General features: G+C 49.0%; 2 protein-coding genes across 4 annotated transcripts in view; one reads left to right on the forward strand and one right to left on the reverse strand.

Annotated features, from left to right (window-relative positions):
• The window catches only part of LOC125430496 (prolylcarboxypeptidase), a 50,390-nt gene extending 49,454 nt beyond the window's left edge, over window positions 1-936 (reverse strand). The window contains exon 1 of the mRNA XM_048492426.1: window positions 568-936. Within this exon, the coding sequence (XP_048348383.1) occupies window positions 568-729 (162 nt within the window). The 5' untranslated portion in view covers window positions 730-936. The remainder of the gene's footprint in view (window positions 1-567) is intronic.
• Window positions 937-1,120: 184 nt separating this feature from the next.
• DDIAS (DNA damage induced apoptosis suppressor) lies at window positions 1,121-18,676 on the forward strand. 3 transcript variants are annotated; one of them, XM_048493372.1, is made up of 5 exons: window positions 1,121-1,252; window positions 9,260-9,388; window positions 10,965-11,126; window positions 13,712-13,829; window positions 16,009-18,676. In XM_048493372.1, exons 2-5 carry the CDS (start codon window positions 9,276-9,278, stop codon window positions 18,373-18,375), a joined length of 2,760 nt encoding a protein of 919 aa, XP_048349329.1. In that variant the 5' UTR covers window positions 1,121-1,252; window positions 9,260-9,275; the 3' UTR covers window positions 18,376-18,676. The 3 variants fall into 3 exon arrangements, with proteins under 3 accessions (XP_048349329.1, XP_048349330.1, XP_048349331.1); XM_048493373.1 differs by lacking the exon at window positions 10,965-11,126; XM_048493374.1 differs by lacking the exons at window positions 1,121-1,252; window positions 9,260-9,388; window positions 10,965-11,126; window positions 13,712-13,829 and adding an exon at window positions 14,745-14,793.
• The last annotated feature ends 1,996 nt before the right edge of the window (window positions 18,677-20,672 follow it).

Below are 20,672 nucleotides of genomic sequence, written 5' to 3' on the forward strand. Positions count from 1 at the left end.
TTTTTATTACTGGACATCACTGCTATTTGTATACTAATGTGAGATACATACATCATTTTCATAGCATACCTGGAAAAAAATTGTAAAATTTGTCAAAAAAATCACGTTATTATTGGACTTAACTGTTACCCGCATGCTATTGTAAGACATACATATCCTTATTATAGCATACCAGGGGAAACCCCCAATTTGTAATATTTGTTCAGAAAGAAGGTTAAAAAATCACATTATTATTGGACATAACTGTCACTGGCCTGCTAATGTAAGACACACGCATTGTTGTTACAGCATTCCTGGAAAAAATAGTAAAATTTGGGGATTTTTAAATTTCAAAATATTACATTACCATTGGACCAAAATGTTATCTGCATGCTAATATAAGACCCATATACCTGAGAAAAAGACCCGATTTGAATAAATAGTGTAGAAGAATTTATGTCAAGTGGCCATGAGTTCCAGGGACACCCCCCCCCCCCCTTGGAAAACTAGCAACTTTAAAGATTGTTTGTTTGTTCAGGTCAGTCACATTCAATAGTCTCACGAGGAGGCTATTCTGGCTATCCTCACCTTCTGGTCGAAGTAGCAGGTACGATAAGAGCGACTGAAGGAAGCCGAGGCGGGATCCGGGCGGGAGGCCGAGCGGAGACGAGGGTAGGAGCCCAGGGCAGCCTCACAGACCACCGCTACCCCGACCCCCAGAAACCCCCAAAGACTCCACCAAACCCTCATAGCTCCGCGACTCTCCTGAAGTGCCTCAGGCGGAGCATCGCCTCACCCTTTTATACCCCGCTTCCAGAGGGGCGGAGCAGCGCGTCACTCTTTTATACCCCACTTTCAGAGGGCGGGGCGATCTTGACTCCACCCACAGCCGCCGCGGGTACCTGTTTGCGCCTCAAAAGCGGACAAGGAGAGAGACTCGGGCTATGCTCTCAGCGGATTGGTCGACGCTTGGCGATTGACAGACCGAAGGGGGAGCGGAGAGAAATTGGGCTTGGGAGACGGTTGGAAAGAGCAACCGAGTGTTTCGATTGGCTCAGGGACTAGGTGCGGGGCGGGAGAGAAGGTGGGGCTCGAGCGGCGATTGGCTGGTTCGCCTGAGGCGGGAAAGACGGCTGACTGACCTGTCTGCGCGTCTCTTCTCTTCCAGCCGGTCAGGAGTCTGATTGGGGATCGGTGCGCGTGAAAGCGAAACTGGTGTCGTCACTTCCTTCTGGGGAAAGGCGGGGGCTGCCTGGAGAATGTTTGGGAGTGGGTAAGTCAACTTGGGTCAGCTGCTCTCTTTTCTTGCCTGACCTCAAGCATTTGGTCTCCTGTCACTTTAAAAGGGACACACCAGGCAGAAATCCAACAGGTGTGGCTTTCCCTCCCACTTTGGATAGTGGAGGAGGATTCTATGACTAAAGGGGGAAATTTAATGGGGATTTGGGAGTGGGACATAAAGTTGGGAAATTCATGGGGACTTGGGGGCGGAGCCTGAGGAGGGTGATGTTTGGGGAGCTGGGCATAATGCCATAGAGTCCACCCTCTGAAGCTGCCATTTTCTCTAGGGCATAGGAGTCAAACTTGCAGCCCTCCAGATGTTATGGACTACAGTTCCCATCATCCCCATCAGGGGATGATGGGAACTGTAGTCCATAACATCTGGAGGGCTGCGAGTTTGACACCTTTGGGGAACTAACCTCTGTGATATGGAGCTCCCTTGTAATGGTGGAAGATCTCCAGGCTCCACCTGGAGGGTGGCAACTTTAACACTACCTTGATTTAAAAAAATATTTCATAGTTTTATCTGTTACAGCAGTGGCGTAGGAGGTTAAGAGCTCGTGTATCTAATCTGGAGGAACCAGGTTTGATTCCCAGCTCTGCCGCCTGAGCTGTGGAGGCTTATCTGGGGAATTCAGATTAGCCTGTGCACTCCCACACACGCCAGCTGGGTGACCTTGGGCTAGTCACAGCTTCTCGGAGCTCTCTCAGCCCCACCTACCTCAGAGGGTGTTTGTTGTGAGGGGGGAAGGGCAAGGAGATTGTCAGCCCCTTTGAGTCTCCTGCAGGAGAGAAAGGGGGGATATAAATCCAAACTCTTCTTCTTCTACATATGGTGAGGTATTGTGGTGTAGTGGGAGAGGAGCTTGTAAGCCACCTTGAGTCTTCTTACAGGACAGAAAGTTGGGGTATAAATTCAAACTCCTCTTCTTATTTTTTTTTACCCAGATGTAGAACTCAGCACTTATCCTTGTTGAACTGAATCTTGCTCGCTTTTCCAGTGTGTTCATATCTCTCCTGCAATTCTGTCTCTGTCTTCTGGGGTGTTTGTTGCTCCTCCCAATTTGGGGTCATCTGCAAATTTAAGGAGTAGTCCCTCCACTCCCTCATTCAGATCATTTATAAAAGTATAGAAAGGTACCGGGCCCAGAACTGAGCCCTGTGGCACCCCACTGGATACTTCCCTCTGTTTGGATGAAATGCTGTTGACAGCCAGCATGGTGTAGTGGTCAAGAGCCGGTAGACTCTAATCTGGAGAACCAGGGTTGATTCCCCACTCCTTCACATGAGCGGCAGACTCTTGTCTGGTGAACTGGATTGGTTTCCCCACTCCTACACATGAAGCCTGCTGGGTGACCATGGGCTAGTCACAGTTCCTTCAGCCCACTTACCTCATAAGGTGTCTGTTGTGGGGAGAGGAAGGGAAAAGGAGTGTGTAAACCACCTTGAGACTCCTTGCAGGAGAGAAAGGCGGGGTATAAATCCATTCTTCTTTGAGTGTGGTTCTCTAACCATTTCCCTGTCCACATAACTATCCTAGTGTCCACTCCACAGTCCTCCAGTTTACCCAACATCATCATAGGGAACCCTGTCAAAAGCTTTACTGAAATCTAGGTAAACATCTTCGACTGTATTCCCTTGATCCAGTAAACTAATCACTCGATCAAAGAAGGAAACGAAGTTGGTCTGGCGGGACCTGTTGGGGACAGATCCATGCTGATTTCCCCAGGTATCCAAGCTGTCCTTCAGATGCTCACAGATTGATTTTTACAAAAATGTGCTCCAGTATTGTCCCAGTAACAAAAGACAGACTGGCTGGGCTGTAGTTTCCTGTGTCGTCTCTCCTCCATTTTTTGAAAATCGAGATAGCGTTTGACCTCCTCTGTTTGCCCTTGTAGCTCCTCATATGTTTCAGCCCACTGATTCCTCACCTGCACTTTGGATTAATGGATCCCAAATGATTACCATTTTTGCCATCACAAGTGCTTAAGGTACAGCAGAATTCCTTTACAACTTTAGGTGAATGTGTAGGGTAGTCAGAATCTTTCGGGCATGTCTCTTAAGAAGTATATCCTGCGTTATTCTACAGAACTTGCTTCCAGGTGAAACATGCATAGGATTGCGGCTACAGCAGCTGTTTGTACCCAGTATTAGTCTAGTGCAGTGGTGGTGAACCTTTGGCACTCCGGATGTTATGGACTACAATTCCCATCATGATGGGAATTGTAGTCCATAACATCTGGAGTGCCAAAGGTTCGCCACCACGGGTCTAGTGTTTAAATGAGTTTTGCCGTGACTTGCATGGCCCAGGTTAGCCTGATCACATCATATCTTGGCTGCTAAGCAGGGTCGGCCCTGGTTATTACTGGGAAGGGCGACCCCCGAGGAAGTCCAAGAGTACTACATGGAGGCAGTCAGTGGCTGGGCTGTTTCCATATGGTCTAAATATCCCGGGACGGGCAACTGAAATATCCAGGTTTGTCCAAGTTTTCTGCACGGTTCCCGGTGCTAAAACGGGCCTGCCCTGGTGTTGCCCCGCAATATTTCCCTTAGCCCGGGATTTTCAAAAATTGTCAAATTGGCGATTCTTTTCAAATATCCTGGGGTGACCCTGCTGCCATGCAAACACCACGGAAGCAGAATCAGTTTATTTTCCCTGCCTCGCCACTCTGGGTCGACCAATCAACAGAGATGCACTTGCAGTGTAAATACAAAGGACCCAGGCTCGTGCGGAACAAACTGGAGCGTTACCTCCCAGTCCTAACTCGGCTCCTGGAAAGAAACAGGCAGCTGTGCAGAGGTAGAAACCGGGATAAAATAGACCCAGGTTAAAAAAAAACCCGTAGTTCACAGGTATAATTTTGTTGTGCGGAAACGGCCCTGTTCAAATCGAGGCAAGCATGCAATATTTAAGGTTTTCTGCTGAGGAAGCCCATTAGCGAAAACTTGTCAATTACCGCGGAACACATTTTTTTATTTTTCTGAGACTTGCTACCAGATTGATTCCAGGAATTGGGACTGTCCGTTCTTCTCCAGCTCACTCTGAACCTGTGCCATTGGATTCCTTCGGAGACCTATTAGATCCATTTCATTCCACTAAGAAGTTTGTGTGCTTTATTTCCATTGGTCTCATTACTGACTGTATCAGGAAGTTCGGAGACTCTGTGGAGTTAGCCGAGATCCTCGGAGGCGGGTCTTTGCAGCCCAGAGGTTTGAAACCATTGATGTTCCCAAGTTTTGCTGCAATTTGGCAAGGGACAGCTCACTGTTTGGGTTCTCGTTCGTTGGCGTATGTGATATTTTCTACTTTTGCATGTCTTTATTAAACCACACATTGTGTGTTCTAATGTTGTGTGCCTGGTTCAGCAGCTTGAGGTGTGGCAGTTTTTCCTATTATGTGTAGTCTTCTGGGGTTGCCATAAGCGGGTTGTGATTTAATGGCACTTTCTACAACAGCTGGAGTTTTGAGATTTTCTTGGCATCTGAAGGCACGCAATTGCATGTGTTTTAAGTAGCAAACAATCCGCTAGTCATCCTCCGGCTCCTTAAAAACTAACATTACTTGTATGGTTGTGACTCAGAGCTAGTCCACTAGAGGGCAGTAAACACTGGAGCAAAACAGAGGGGCCCTATTCTCCGCAGAGCTCTGCGTCTGACACCATGTAATTTTGGGGGGGAAAGCAAAATGGATGAATCTGTTTCTCCCATCTTCAAGCCCAATTGGCCCGAGCTCGTCAGATCCTCAGAAGCTAAGTAGGGTCAGCCCTGGTTAGTACTCGGATGGGAGACCACCAAGGACGGCCGAGGTTGCTCTGCAGACAACGGCAAATCCACGCCGTGCCGCAGAGAGAAACACATCTCGCAGTGACATGCGTCTGAAGATGCCAGCCGTGGATGTGGGTGAAACGTTAGGACAGTGTTTCCCAACCTTTTCGAGGTCAGGGTACCCTTGACCTCACTCTTCATATCTCACGGTACCCCTGCCGCCACCACCCCACCTTCCCCTCCCATTGCCCCTGCTTGCCATACCCCCACCTTCCCCTCCCAGGGTGAAGGGAAGCATTGGAGGGGGGGAGGGGTGGCTGCTGACCTTGCGGCAGCCCCTGCCCCATGGGCCAGCTCCATGTCCTTGCTGGCGCCGGTGGGAGACACCACAAAAAGGGGGGGCAGTAGTGTTGCCACGGTACCCCTGGGAGATGCTCACGGCACCCCAGGGTACCACGGAACCCTGGTTGAGCTAAAGCTACCAGACTGCAACCACACAACCTGGGAAACCCACCCTACTTACTCTTGGATGGGAGACCTCCAAGAAAGAGAAGAAGAGTTTGGGTTTCTATCCCCCCTTTCTCTCCTGTAAGGAGACTCAAAGGGGCTGACAATCTCCTTTCCCTTCCCCCCCCCCCAACAAACACCCTGTGAGGTGGGTGGGGCTGAGAGACCTCCGAAGGACGGTGACTAGCCCAAGGCCACCCAGCTGGCATGTGTGGTGGAGTGCACAAGCTAATCTGGTTCCCCAGATCAGCCTCCACAGCTCAGGCGGCAGAGCGGGGATTTTAAACCCGGTTCTCCAGATTAGAGCGCACCTGCTCTTAACCACGGCACCACACTGAAAATTCTATGGGGGCTCCAGAAGTCAGCTGGGACCTGCTGGCAAATAAATAAATAGTGGTCCCTTAACAAGATGCTCTGTTTCATCTGTAACATGGCTGCCTTTCTAGAAGTCGAGTCAGTGTAGGCAATGAATGGTATAAAACAGGGGTAGGGAACCTGCGGCTCTCCAGATGTTCAGGAACTACAATTCCCATCAGCCCCTACCAGCATGGCCAATTGGCCATGCTGACAGAAACGATAAGGAGTGCTCAGTTCTAACATCTATAAAAGGAACACAAATGAGGAGAGTGGAGCTAAGCAAAATAGGGGGGCGGGGCAGGATTTCTTGCATTCTCTTAGCTATGGTAAGAGAGGCTGAACAACACTGAGAAATCAGGATTTATAGCATAGGCTTATACAGCATCATCTTCAGCTTGCACACACAGTCTGGGGGGCGCTACTGTTAAAAATCTAGTTTACCCAAAAGAGCCCTTCAAATTTTCAGAGAGTCGGTATTAAGGCTCACATCTGCGCTTTTATTTTATTACTGCACGGGGACCCGTTCTAAACAAAATTATGTTTTCTGGAAGCCACGTCCCGATTTTGCCTCGAGCACTCGCAAATGAGCCACGGAAGCATCAGCCAATACTGGGGATGAATAAATACACTTTGAGATCGTTTTGCTTTCTTTTTTTTACAGTGTTTCCAAACCTTTGATAGCCTAATTCGATTTTATAACCCTGCATTAGCGTGTATAAAACTCTGGGAAAAGTACGCTTTCAGAGTATGTCTGTATGGCATCCTCTGAGGACCAACCCCATGTTGCTGTCTGATTGGAAGGAAGGGAGCCCAGAGCAGTGACTCATGCAGAGACACAATGGGTAACTAGCCAGTCACACATACCGGAAATAATTTAGTTCTGTGTCTGCGTTAGTTTGCTGGAATAGCCCACAGAGCTAATGAAGAAATGAGGTGGAACGACTTGCCACTTGCTGTAGACATATTGCATAGGGCAGTGATGGCGAACCTTTTTGAGACCGAGTGTCCAAATTGCAACCCCAAACCCATTTATTTATCGCAAAGTGTCAACACGGCAATTTAACCTGAATATTGAGGTTTTCGTTTAGAAAAAAACAGTTGGCTCCGAGGCATGCATTACTGGGGAGTAAGCTTGGTGGTAGTCGTTGGCTTTGCTTTGAAGCAATCATGCAACTCTTCGAACGGGTCAATCATGACCCTAGGAGTGTTTACTCAGAAGCAAGCCCCATTGCCAGCAACAAAGCTTATTCCCAGGTAAAGGATCGTGCTTTAGTTCTTCACATGAAAATCAGTGGGGTTTAACAGCGCTTAACAGGGTTACCTACACTGCTTCCCCAAAACTAGGTCTTAGGTTTAATGCTAATAATTGAGCCCAGTGGCCCAGGCCAGCCTAGATGTGGGGGGGGGGGGCGATCCCCCCCACATGATAAGCTCTCTTTGCGCGTGCCCACAGAGAGGACTCTTGAGTGCCACCTCTGGCACCTGTGCCATAGGTTCGCCACCACTGGCATAGGGAGTGCAGCAAATCGAGCAGAGATGCAGCAGGCAGGATCCTCTGTGGGGGCTTGCAGGACCCTTGAATGTTTTATTTATTGACACATTAGAAGTACTATCAGGGCGTGTAGTTTGCAAGCTTCTGGTTTAGGCCATTGTCAACTTTCAAACTACTATTGTATTTTATTTCTTGGTGGACAAAGATCTTCCCTCAAGACATCTTTTCTGGAGTATTTTTAGAAAATTGGTGAGGCTAGGGAGGGCTTTTGCCCATCAAGGCTTATGATTGACTACTGGAGATTTGAGTGGCTATGCAGATTTTCCCCCCTATGTTGCTTCAGCCGCAGCTGCCACCCAACACATGAACCCAAGCTGGATTCCTGGAGTTAAGCTGCGGCAATTATTTAGCACCTGGCTCCGCCTCCTGCGACAGCCATTTTGTTGCCGTGCCCACCGTGCCACGTCAGAATTCCACATGTGCCTTTGGCACAGAAAGGTTGGGGACCTCCCTGCTCAAAACAGCACAAGGGCACCGCCCGTTTGGGGCCATTTGGAGAGGGTTATTCTGTAGGTCAGTGGTTCTCAACCTTCCTAATGCTATGACCCTTTAATACAGTTCCTCATGTTGTGGTGACCCCCAACCATAAAATTATTTTCATTGCTACTTCATAACTGTGTTTTCCGACGGTCTTAGGCGACTCCTGTGAAAGGATCGTTCGACCCCCAAAGGGGTCGCAACCCCACAGGTTGAGAACTGCTGCTGTAGGTAGAGCAGACTCTATTTTAGTTCATTATAGTTTAGTTTTTGAAGTTGTCACATCTGCTATTTGGGAGTGAGCTGGTATATTTAATTAACTTTTTCAGGTTTTATTGTTTGCTGCATTGGACGCCGCGATGACTTACATTTTCAGTGGACCCTTTTATTGATGTTAGCCACAGGGGGGGGGGTGGGATTTTTAATGGGGTTTTAATGGACTTTACGTATTACTTTAGCTATGTTTTTATTTTGATGTTGACTTTGTATGTTTTAACAGGGTTTCCTCCCTATTTGTTAGCCGCCCTGAGACTGCAGTATAGGGTGGGGTATGTATGTATAAATGAATGAATGAATGAATGAATGAATGAATGAACAAATGGAATGAAATGAACAAACGAGTTCATGTTCCTAACGTAATCTAACGCGGTAACGAGATCTAATCAGAACTAACATGTGACACAAGGCTTGTATTTGGCGGGCGTAAGGCCTCACAGTGAATACTGTAATATTTGAATGGAGGACGCCACTTTAACAGGGTTTCCTCCCTATTTGTTCGCCGCCCTGAGACTGCAGTATAGGGTGGGGTATGTATGTATAAATGAATGAATGAATGAATGAATGAATGAATGAATGAATGAATGAATGAATGAATGAATGAATGAATGAATGAATGAACGAACATGACACAAGGCATTTGCGGCGTGGCCTCACAGTGAATACTGTAATATTTGAATGGAGGACGCCACTTTAACAGGGTTTCATCCCTATTTGTTAGCCGCCCTGAGACTGCAGTATAGGGTGGGGTATAAATAAATAAATAAAAGGAACAGGACACAAGGCACTTGCAGCGTGGCCTCACAGTGAATACTGTAATATTTGAATGGAGGACGCCACTAAGTGCATGGTCAAGGAAACAGTTGGTCACAGGTGTGGGCCCAGGATGCCTCTGAGTACTTGTTTGACCTTCAGATGTGAGGGGATTCTTTACATGTAGCAGGCACACAACAAAAAACGTTCTTCCACAGGTGCACAAAGTGGCCCCGGACATTTCTGTGTTAAGAGGCACGTGCTTTGCAGAACTCGTAATGGTCTGAGATGCCGCCTGTTTTCTCTTCATAGCTGACGCGTTCAGCCCATGAATGGCAGGAGAAGGTTCCTTACTGCCTCCGTGATTTCGGTCCAGAACTCCAACTTCGTGTATCCGTCGTGCCAAAACTGCTTTTCCAGGCTCTGCCTAGATTTGGAGAGGTAAGTCCACCCCCCAGGAGTGCCGACGACGCAAGAAGTTCTCAGTGAATCTGTCCAGAGGTGATGGGTTACCAACTTCAATTCACTGGGAAGGGGGTCAGCGTCCAAGTTAGATCCATTGCACAGTGGATCCGAAGTAGGGTTGCCAGATTCCGGGGAGCATAGCAGCTTTAGACATTAGAGAGCCAGCGTGGTGTAGTGGTTGAGAGCAGGCGCACTCTAATCTGAAGGAACCGGGTTTGATTCCCTGCTCTGCCACTTGAGCTGTGGAGGCTTATCTGGGGAACCAGATTAGCTTGTGCACTCCAACACACGGCAACTGGGTGACCTTGGGCTAGTCACAGTTCTTCAGAGCACTCTCAGCCCCACCTACCTCACAGGGTGTTGTTTGCAGGAAGGGAAAGGAGATTGTAAGCCCCTTTGAGTCTCCTTACAGGAGAGAAAGGGCGGATATACATCCAAACTCTTCTTCTTTTTCTTGTAGGTCTCCCATCCAAGATTAAGCAGGGTGAACCCTGCTTAGCTTCTGAGATCTGATGTGATGCAGCTGACTTGGGCCATCTAGCTCAATCCATTGTCAGTTACTCCCCCTTAATATATCAGTTACCATCCTTTGTTGGTTGGGCAGGCCAAACGCTAGCTCAAGACACTGAAATCTACAGTCTTCTGCCTACCTGGGAATTCTGTTCTAGGTTAGCCTGCGAGTGTCGGTAGAAAGCCAATCTAACCAAACTTTCCCAATCCATACCCTCACCCTTGATTCAGTCCATGGATTGCTCGTGTGGCGTCTGCTTTGGCCCTAGAATTCCAAAGTTGCACAGAGATTTGAACCCGGTTCTCCCATGTTGCGCTGCCTGCATTGGCTCCCGGTTGAATTCCGAATCATCTTCAAGGTGTGGGTGTTGACCTTTAAGGCCTTGCGCGGCCTGGGACCCTCGTACCTTCAGGACCGCATTACCCCATATGTTCCAACTCGACCTCTGCGCTCAGCAGAGGCCAATTTACTGGAAGTCCCTGGCCCCTCAATGATGCGGCTGGCCTCCACTCGAGCCAGGGCCTTCACGGTTCTGGCGCCGGCCTGGTGGAACACTCTCCCTCCAGCTGTCCGGGCCCTGCGGGACCTTGGGGATTTCCACTGGGCCTGTAAGACTGAGTTGTTCCACCGGGCCCTTGGAGAGACTGGCCGCTGAGGGTGTCCCTTCCCCCTCCTCTTTACCCCCATGGGCCCGAATACCATCAGGACCCATTATTTCGCATTAGGAGGGTTTCGTAAGGGCACGGGCGATGCTTTAAGATATGACTGTTGTTTTAATTATATGTATGTTTTAGCTGATGTTTTATCTGTACACCGCCCGGTATACTAAATAATAATAATAATAATAATAATAATAATAATAATAATAATAATAATAATATTCAGCAGAACCCGACCATTTTTGCCTTTTCTGACACCGTTTTTTGTTCACAATCCTATAATGCTGACAGACAATTGATCAGAAACGCTGCCGCCTCACCGATATATGTGCTCGCACGACGTGCAAGCATTAAACTATTCCGTCTTATCATCTCCTACCAGATACAGCTGCCTGAAATGTGGCTGCTCAGGTGACGCCAGGGAAGCCAACTACAGGTATCGGCTCTCGCTTGAAGTAGCCGACGCTCACGAGGTGTTTCTGGTGACCGTGTTCGGCAGCTGTTTGGAAACTTTCTTTGGCGTTCCAGCAGAGAGTCTGCAGAGGTGAACAAACGCGACGCTCCCGTCCTCCTGACGGAGCCGCCTCCCCTCAACGCATCCCAGCCTGCATGTGATTTAATTATATCTCCCAAACATTTGTTGTTCAACTAGCTGCTTGGTTACCAAGCTGGTATGTGCTAATAAGGGCAATTAAATTTGCGCAGCTATTAAAAAACGTGGAGAGCAAGCCCTGCAAGGAAAGGCTGAGGGATCTGGGAATGTTTAATCTGAAGAAGAAGGGGGGGGGGGCATAATTGCTCTCTTTAAATATTTGAAGGGCTGTTAGGGGACAGGGAGCTGATCCTGATGGCAGAAGAGGATAGGACTCACAATAATGGGTTTAAATTGCAGGCAGAAAGGTACTGGACATTAAGGTACTGGACACTGAGAGCCAGTGTGGGGTAATCGTTAAGAGCAGGTGGATTCTAATCTGGAGAACCGGGTTTGATTTCACACTCCTCCAACTGACAGAGGCTTATCTGATGAACCAGATGTGTTTCCGCACTCCTACAGTCCTTCTGGGTGACCTTGGGCTAGTCACAGTTCTCTCTGAACTCTCTCAGCCCCACCTACCTCACAAGGTGTCTGTTGTGGGAAGAGGAAGGGAAAGGAGCTTGTAAGCCACATTGAGTCTCCTGGCAGGAGAGAAAAGTGTGGTATAAATCTAAACTCTTCTAAGGGGGGAAATTTACAGTGAGGGTAGTTCAGCAGTGGAATCAACTACCTAGGGAGGTGGTGAGCTCCCCCTCACTGGCAGGCAGTCTTCCAGCAGTGGCTGGACAAATGCTTGTCTGGGATTCTCTAAGCTGATCCTGCATTGAGCAGGGTGTTGGACCAGGTGGCCTGTATGGCCCCTTCCAACGCTATGAATATATGGTTCTGTTTTAAGAGCATAAGAACATGAGAAAGAGCCAGCTGGATCAGACCAGAGTCCATCTAGTCCAGCACTCTGCTACTTGCAGTGGCCCACCAGGTGCCTTTGGGAGCTCACGTGCAGGAGGTGAAAGCAATGGCCTTCTGCTGCTGCTGCTGCTGCCGAGCACCTGGTCTGCTGAGGCATTTGCAGTCTCAGATCATGCAGGATCAAGATTGGTAGCCATAGATCGACTTCTCCTCTATAAATCTATCCAACCGCCTTTTCAAGCTATCCAGATTAGTGGCCATCACCACCTCCTTTTTGATTATATGGTTTTTATGATTATATGGTTCTGATTGTATGATTCAGCTGATGAACTTGAGAAATAATTAACCACCACCACCACCACCCCTGCTCATGGCTCCTCATTTGGACAGTATGCGTGCCACTTGTAAAGGCACAGACGTTCTCTCCCTTGCAAGCCAGGGAATCTAGGAACGTTCCATGTACAAAGAAGAACTTGGACCACAGAGGGCATTTTGCAGAGCACAATCCCAGCCAGACTGACAATCCCAGCCAATTCTTTCTCGCACAATCTGAACTGCTAGCGTTTGCTGTTGACAGCTTTGTTCCACGAGTTGTTAGAACGTTCTGGGCTATCTCGTCGACTCAGCCAACGAGCATCAGGCAATTTGTCGCCGCAGGCAGAGCACAACAGAGATAGCCTCCAAATGTTGCGTTGCCTTGTGCAAAATTTTAGGCGTGTGGTGCCACGGATGACTTGCCACTAGGGTTTTAACAGCCTCTGTAGCACAGATCAGCCGCTCTTTAAATCTCTTTGCAGATTTACAAGTGTTATGCATTTTTTTTAAAATAAACATAGAGGGTTGAAGTGTAAGAGAGGTTTTTTTGCATCTTTTGATGCAACAACAACTTTGTTAAACAACTTTTGTTGTTTAATTTATATTTGTCATATGTAACTGCTGCTTAAGTTTGAGGGACTGGAGCACCTTCCTTATGAGGAGAGGCTGCAGCGTTTGGGACTCTTTAGTTTGGAGAGGAGACGTCTGAGGGGGGATATGATTGAAGTCTATAAAATTATGCACGGGGTAGAAAATGTGGACAGAGAGAAATTTTTCTCTCTTTCTCACAATACTAGAACCAGGGGGCATCCATTGAAAATGCTGGGGGGAAGTTTTATGTTGTTTTGATTTGCTGTCTTGGAGAACAGCCGTGTTGTGAGCCGCCTCGAGCCCTTCGGGGATGCAGTGCAGCCTATAAGTTGGTTGAATGAATGAATGAATGAATGAATGAATGAATGAATGAATGAATGAATGAATGAATGAATGAATGAATGAATGAACAAACAAACAAACAAACAAACAAACAAACAGCACAAACAAAACAAACAAAATAAAATCAAATAGCCAGCGACAGCCCAGATTCTCGAATAGCTGAAATCTGACAAAAAAAGGATGTTGTTCTTTTCTGGAGGCGGGAGGTGATTGCAAACCTCACTTGCTTTCATCCTTAAAACGCATTCATGTGCGAAATGGCACATCAGGTGTTGAAACTCAAGTGCATTTGCTAATATTCCTTTGGTGCTCATTCGGGCGCATGATGCGCAGCAACAGGAAGCGTTTGTACCTGCACGTCATTATGAGCCTCCGCTAAGAGCTTTGTCTCTGTCAACCGATTTTCAATATTGTGTTTTGCTTTTGCCGTTTGAAAGGTACGTTGAAGACTTGAACTCCGAAGCAGGAGAAGCGACCAGAGACACATCACCAAGTGTGTTAATTCAGGCTGTTGAAACCTGTTTTGTCGGGAAGAAATTTATCTTTGGAGTGAAGGTAAACAGTTTCTTCTCGTTGCGTTGGTCCCGGCGCATGCAGAGTTCAATCGAGACCTTGCAATGTCCTGTTGTTAAGCCCAGCTTTTCTTCATGGGTTGTCAGGTTAGCGGGTTACACAGAACTCCATTGTTGGCAAGTCAGCTTCCGAAAGGGTCCTGTGTGACTGGAAAGATTACAGACAATTTTGCCCTGCCCACCCGCCCCCCATCAAGCAGTGAAGGAGGGGGATGATGTGAGAACACAAGTACTAAGAGCCAGCATGGTGTAGTGGTTAAGAGCAGGTGGATTCTAATCTGGATAACCAAGTTTGATTCCTCATTCCTCCACCTGAGTGGTAGAGGCTTATCCGGTAAACCAGATGTGTTTCCTCACTGCTACATTCCTGCTGGGTGACCTTGGGCTAGTCACAGTTCTCTCCGAACTCTCTCAGCCCCACCTACCTCACAAGGTGTCTGTTGTGGAGAGAGGAAGGGTAAGGAGCTTGTAAGCCACCTTGAGTTTCCCTGGAGGAGAGAAAGGTGGGGTATAAATCCAAACTCTTCTTCTTCTTCTAAAGTGCATTTCAGGAACCTTTGTCTAAAAGAAGGAACACACAGTTAGCTGCTGGGAATGTGGCTTTAATTTCTCCAGGGCCTTAATGTCAGCAAGTTTTTGACCTCTTGACACTCTCCAGGGACATCAACTTAACATCGTACCAACAGCTAAAAGTCTATTTGAGCCCCCACCCAGCTGTTTCTTTAGGCAGTTTATCTGCGTTCCCCTCCTGACCAGTCAAAGCCGCTACAATAAAATCCCCTCTCTGGGCTGTTGATTTTTATTTTCGTTTTCAACCCAGTGTTGATTGGGAGTGTGGAGATGGCAGATCCGCCCAGCTGCGTGCTGCTGCCAGCGCTGAAAGATATCTGGGGAGCTGGAGCATCTGCCTGCAGCTACCCGGCATGGGAGGAATTCTAATGAGCACGGTTGGTCCTGCTGATGAAAATCAAGCTGCCTCTCTCTGGGAAAAAAAAATCAATTTCTTGGAATTCCTGTTTTGCAATCCCCAGTGAGAATTCAGGCTGAGTTAGTGCTAAAGTGGTAAGCCTACTGAATCACAGGCAGGTGAGGGTGTAAACTTTCCCTACAGGCAGATGATCCCCATGCTCAGATCCTGCTCACCCCTAGACTCTTCCCCCCTAGAGCCAGCGTGGTGTAGTGGTTAAGGGCAAGTGCACTCTAATCTGGAGAACCGGGTTTGAGTCCTTGCTCTGCCACTTGAGCTGCAGAGGCTTATCTGGGGAACCAGATTAGCTTGTGCACTCCGACACATCATCATCATCATCATCATCATCATCTATCTATCTATCTATCTATCTATCTATCTATCTATCTATCTATCTATCTATCTATCTATCTATCTATCTATCTATCTATCTATCTATTTATTTATTTATTTATTCATTCATTTAATATGCCGCCCCATCCCCGGAGGGCTCTGGGCAGTGTACAACATAAAAACCATGTATAAAATCATCATAATCAGACATCCATAAATATAATAAAAACAGCAGTTGTATCCCAAGATGGCATCCCACCTAAACCTAATCCTCCTAGAGGGAGGAGGGAGGGAGAGGTAATGGGTCAGCTAGGTGACCTTGGGCTAGTCACAGTTTTTAGGAACTCTCTCAGCCCCACCTACCTCACAAGGTGTCAGTTGTAGGGAGGGAAAGGAGCTTATAAGCCACCCTGAGACTCCTTACAGGAGAGAAAGGTGGGGTATAAATCCAAACTCCTCCTCCTCTTCCTGTATTGTTTATTGTTAAAGCTTTTTTAGCCTGCAGGCTACCAGACCACTGTGGCCATCTTAGGAGGGCCTTCTCAGGGCGCTCCCGGCCTTCCAAGATTAGGCAGATAGTAACACGGGAGGCTGTCTTCTCAGTAATGGCGCCAAAACTCTGAGTCAGTCTCCCCAGGAAAATTCACTTGTTCCCTTCTGATGCTTTCTTCCACCAGCCAGTGAAAATTCTGACCTTTTGAACTCAGGAATGAAGCCTGCTGGCTGAGCACATCGATCAAAAGTAATCAGTTTTGTATAAACCACGAATTGTGCATGTTCTAAATTTTAGGCCACAGAACAGAAAATACATTTTTTTTGCATGTGGTTGGTCCCTGAGGGAATCTGATTTGTTTCCTTGCAGGATTCCAATAAGCAAGATGGCGCCAGTTGCCGTGTGAAAACTCTCACGGCTTGCCAAGTGTTTGTACCGAATCCCGGGCTCGTGGGCTGCACCGTTCTCCATTACCTCCATCAGCACCAACACTGTTCTCGTTCCACGGTCGGCCATGGGGGCGCGTGGTCTCCCAGTAGCACCTTCACAGCACTCGATCAGCCAAGCGGGGAGCTCAGCAGCTGGTACGGCTCTGGAGACCAGGTTTTCTCAGGTCACACGAACTGTTTTTCAAGCCTCTGGCCCCAGTCATTTGGACTGGCTTCCTCGTCCGTTTCTGGGGGAGCAGCTGCAGACCCTACAGCTTTAGGTTTGAGCAGACCCGCCTGCGATGAGCCCGGATTGGACGGAAGCCCCTTTTGTCTGCCGCACCACAGGCAATCAGTCGACACCACCCAGGACGATAACCTGACTGTAAATGAGAGGAACGTGCAGGGAGATGATAAACTGTGTTTGTGTTCTTCTTGGCGTGACAGCAGCTTTGTGACAAAGGATGCACAGAGCCATTCCTCAGAAAGAGACGGCTGCAGATCATTGGGGAGTCCATTAGAAAAAGGGAAGAAAGACTCTCCTGGCAAAATCAGCAGCCGGCGTAGTTGCGGTCTGGAAAAGTCACTCAACCCTTTGCAAAGTTATTCCTTTTGTCCACCGATCTCGTATCCCGGCCACTCTAGAGATAGTGGAAGCTCTCAGGGTGACTCGTGGTTTGGGGACGAATTGCCCTATTCTGAAAGCTTAGATGAATTCATTGCCAGAATCGAGAAAGGCCAGGCCACGGTGGCGCCCACAGAGACTAGAGCTTGGGGACGCTTCCATGACAAGCAGGCTGGTGAAATCCACAAACACGTTAACTGGTCGCCCCTTCAGCTAGAGGTCATTTCTGCGACCAGCCAAGCAGGTGAGAAACCGCAAGAAGTAGCTGAGAAAGAGGATGTGTCCAAAGAACCCGTTCCGTCACGTCACCAGGCCATCTGGCAACCCCTTAGTGGCAAAGAATATCAACAGGGGGCCTCTATCAGCTATTCATCTACTCAGCTTTCTCCAGCTGGAATTAAGCCTTCTGGCTCAAAAGGAAGTTGCCCGTCATCTAAGGAGGGAGAAGTCGAAGACACGATTGGTCATGAGAATCACCCTGTGCCCTCTTCTTTAAAGACTGCCGGTAGCTGCCGCAAGGGCCCCGTCCACGTAAATTGTAAGCGTGAGGGCAATGCACGGAACAAATCAAGTTCTCGCTATGAGCGGAAACAAACTTCTGACCCGACAAACGTCCGGGGGCAGGGCTTCACCTCAGCGGCACATGAAAAACCAGACGCGGATCGGGAAAGACAGCCGTTCCAAGAAGTGCATGAAAATAATTGTGAGGGGGGCGAGATCAGCAGTTTGCTACGGGACTCTTCCATTTGCCCCTGGGGCGGTTACAATGCTTCGGCCGACCTCTTTGACGCCAGCGCCGCAGGGGTGGAGGTTGTCGCAGGGACGTTAAGCTCAGCACCGGGAGGCGCAATGGCCGCAAAGCCCACGGCCTCTGGACGCAGGCCGAGCGAGTCGGGGGCTGGCTGGAATACGTCTCAGAATGGGCTACCCTTTCTTGAGTCGTTGGCTTCTTCTGAGCCGAAAGCAAGCACCCCGGTGGCAGGCCCAGCTGCCGAGTTGGGACCCGGTCTTTCGGACTCCCGAGACTTCGTGCCTTCTTCCCAGTCCACTCCCCGTGTGAGACCGTGTCAACAAGCAAGACTGCCTAGGAAGACGGAAACCAATCTTAGCGAATTGCCACTGAATAGATTGCCTTGGATCGAGGCCAAATGGAAGAGGTCCAGGGCTGCTTTCAAAGGCCCATTCGCAAAACAGCTCGTCAACAAGTTCCTGCAATCCAGGAGGTCAAAGGGCGGGAGCGCTGCCGAAGCAGGTACTTCAATGACTCCGGGGTTGGCTAGCAACGGGAGCCTAGCCCAGGAGCCATCTGGAAACGACAGCGACGAATGGATTCCTCCATCTGAAAAGAAATGGAGGCAGACACACCCTTTCCAGGATCCGAAAATGTCTAGGTTGAGTAAGAGGAAGTGTTGGGATCACAGTCCTTTTTCTGAAAAGCGAACAAGACGGACAGTTCTCAGACGTATCCTCGGATTGGCAAGAACAGAATTCACTCCTCAAAGCCAGCAGCCAACAGAAGCCTCTTTTCGTGAAGACGTTGCTGATTCTCAGCCGGTAATGGTGGCGGCGTCCTCCAGATCTTGCACTGTTTCAGGTGGCACCAGGTCAAACTGGCCTCCCACGCCTCGTTCCACACCTAACATGGCGAACTGGTCTCCTGAGCTGTTCAGAGACAACAGCTAACTATTCACCCCAGAAGCCCTTTCATGAAATCCTAAATGTAACTTTCCTTCTGAAATGTAACCTTTTCAGGCCCAGTTGGAACCTTTGACCCACATTCGAGAGGTCCAAGAAAACTGTGAGAGGGGAAAGGACTATTTTTTTAAATGGTACTCTCTCTCCCCCAGAAAAGCTACACACCTGTTGTATTTTTGTGTGTTTTTTTCATGGCATTTTTAGTGCTTGTAATGCCTTGATAAGCGTCCTGAAGCAATGCCATCCCTGACTTTCACAGAACATTAAAAACACTGCTTTTCTTTAAAAAGAAGGAAAAGTCTTCTTCCACGTGTGGACATTATTAACATCTGTGTTCTTCCACTTGTGCCCGTTATTAATAGCTGTGATTTAGACTCTGGCGGGCCACATCCTCAGCCCCCAAAACTGTTCCAGTGATCCGTTACCTTGTTCACGAGCAATCACGCGAACCAGAGTTCACCTCCAATAATCATCAGTTTGCACCCAGTTTGCCGTAACGCCGTCAGAAAGAGGTATGCTCACTTACATGCTTTATTTTCAATTCTTTAGAACAGCCATTCTCAACCAGGGTTGCGTGGTACCCTGGGGTGCCGTGAGCATGTCCCAGTGGTACCGCGGCAACACTACCCCCCCCCCTCATTTTTGTGGTGTCTCCCACTGGCGCCAGCAAGGACACGGAGCTGGCCCATGGAGCAGGGCCTGCCACAAGTTCAGCAGCCACCTCCACCCCCAGTGCTTCCTTTCACCCTGGGAGGGGAAGGTGGGGGGTGTGGCAAGCAGGGGCAATGGGAGGGGAAGGTGGAGGGTGGCGGCAGGGGTATCGTGAGATATGAAGAGTGAGGTCAAGAGTACCCTGACCTCGAAAAGGTTGGGAAACACTGTTCTAAACTGATCAAAGCTGTCTATGGTGTACACCCATGGGGACCAGGCCTGGGCTGAGGCAACAACACAGGAAGGTCTTGACATGTGTGCTGACCTGCCGGGACAAGTAGGTAGCCACTGCACAAAAACAGGATTCTGGACTACTAGTCAGATCCAGCAGGAAACTCTCTAATGTTGGTGTTTCTCCATGATGCCATGTGAAATCCAGAGGCATATAGGGGGGAATGGCACCCGGGGACAACACCTGCTCCAGGTGCCCCCCGCCCTTGCACTTCCCCCATTCTTGGGGCGGGGCTTGGGGTGGCTTTGGTGGGCATCGCAGCGGCAGACCGGCTCCTGGACTGGCCTGCTGCCGTGGCGCGCGCCCAAGCCGCCCCTCCCCCCGCCTCCCTATAGGCCGCCTCCTTCCTTCCTCAGGCCCTGGGCAGGGCAGAAACGAGCCTTCAAGTCTAGCTCCTCCCACCTTTCCCCCCAAGAGCCCGTGAAGAGAAGGAGGCGGCTCAGACAGGCACCGAAGCAGCAGGCCGGCTCTGTCTTTAGGCCCCTCCCCCGTGCCAACCCAGTTCAGCGGGGGGGGCGATTTTGTGCCCCTCCCACCTTTGCGCCCAGAGTCATTTGACCCCACCTGTCCCCGTGGGAGGTACGCCACTGGTGAAATCTATTGTAGGCCTTTTCAGTATCGGTTTGCAAGGGCTCCCACTGACACCGAACGAGCAGTGTCCTCAGTACTGCAGAGGGAGGGAGGATATCCTGGATTCCGTTCTTAATGGGATAGAAAAGACAAGGGCCCCGATTATGCACGTAAGGTTATCTTTGTGACTTGAGCTGTCGAAAGATCCAAGCAACAGCTGGTGGCTCTTCCTTCAGTCCCCCCGTTTAAGAAACGTTCGGGCACGATCACAGTAATCGCTGCCAACCAGCCGTGAGTGTGTGCCGGGGACAGCCGCAAACACAAATATTATCATAAAAACCTCTCCCTCTGAGATAAAACACCCCGTCGAACGCTCATAAGAGTATGCAGGTTCCTAGATCTCCGCAAGGATTTTGAATTGAAAATGGGGATCTTCCCTGCAAAATGTTTGCCTCGTCGTCTTTGAAAAATATGGGGTGGGCGGGACTGATTTTGCTAATTTGCAACCAAGTGGGCGCAGATGCTCAGTTCTATCACGGAAGGGTTTTTAAGCCTTGCCGTGCAGCTGTGGGAAATGAAAGGCAACATCTGGAACGTGGCTCTGCTGCGGGAGGCAAAAACCCCACGGCACGGAACAAACAATACGTTGTTGATTGAGCTGACGGATGAGCTGGGTAACAAACAGGCACTTGGATACAATGCAGGGCCTTCCTTCCCCTACGCCGTGACGCCCAGCCCCCTGAAGGGGCTCTTCTGGCTGTCCAAATGTTTA

The sequence above is a fragment of the Sphaerodactylus townsendi genome, linkage group LG04 (assembly GCF_021028975.2).
Source record: "Sphaerodactylus townsendi isolate TG3544 linkage group LG04, MPM_Stown_v2.3, whole genome shotgun sequence".
Taxonomy (NCBI): domain Eukaryota; kingdom Metazoa; phylum Chordata; class Lepidosauria; order Squamata; family Sphaerodactylidae; genus Sphaerodactylus; species Sphaerodactylus townsendi.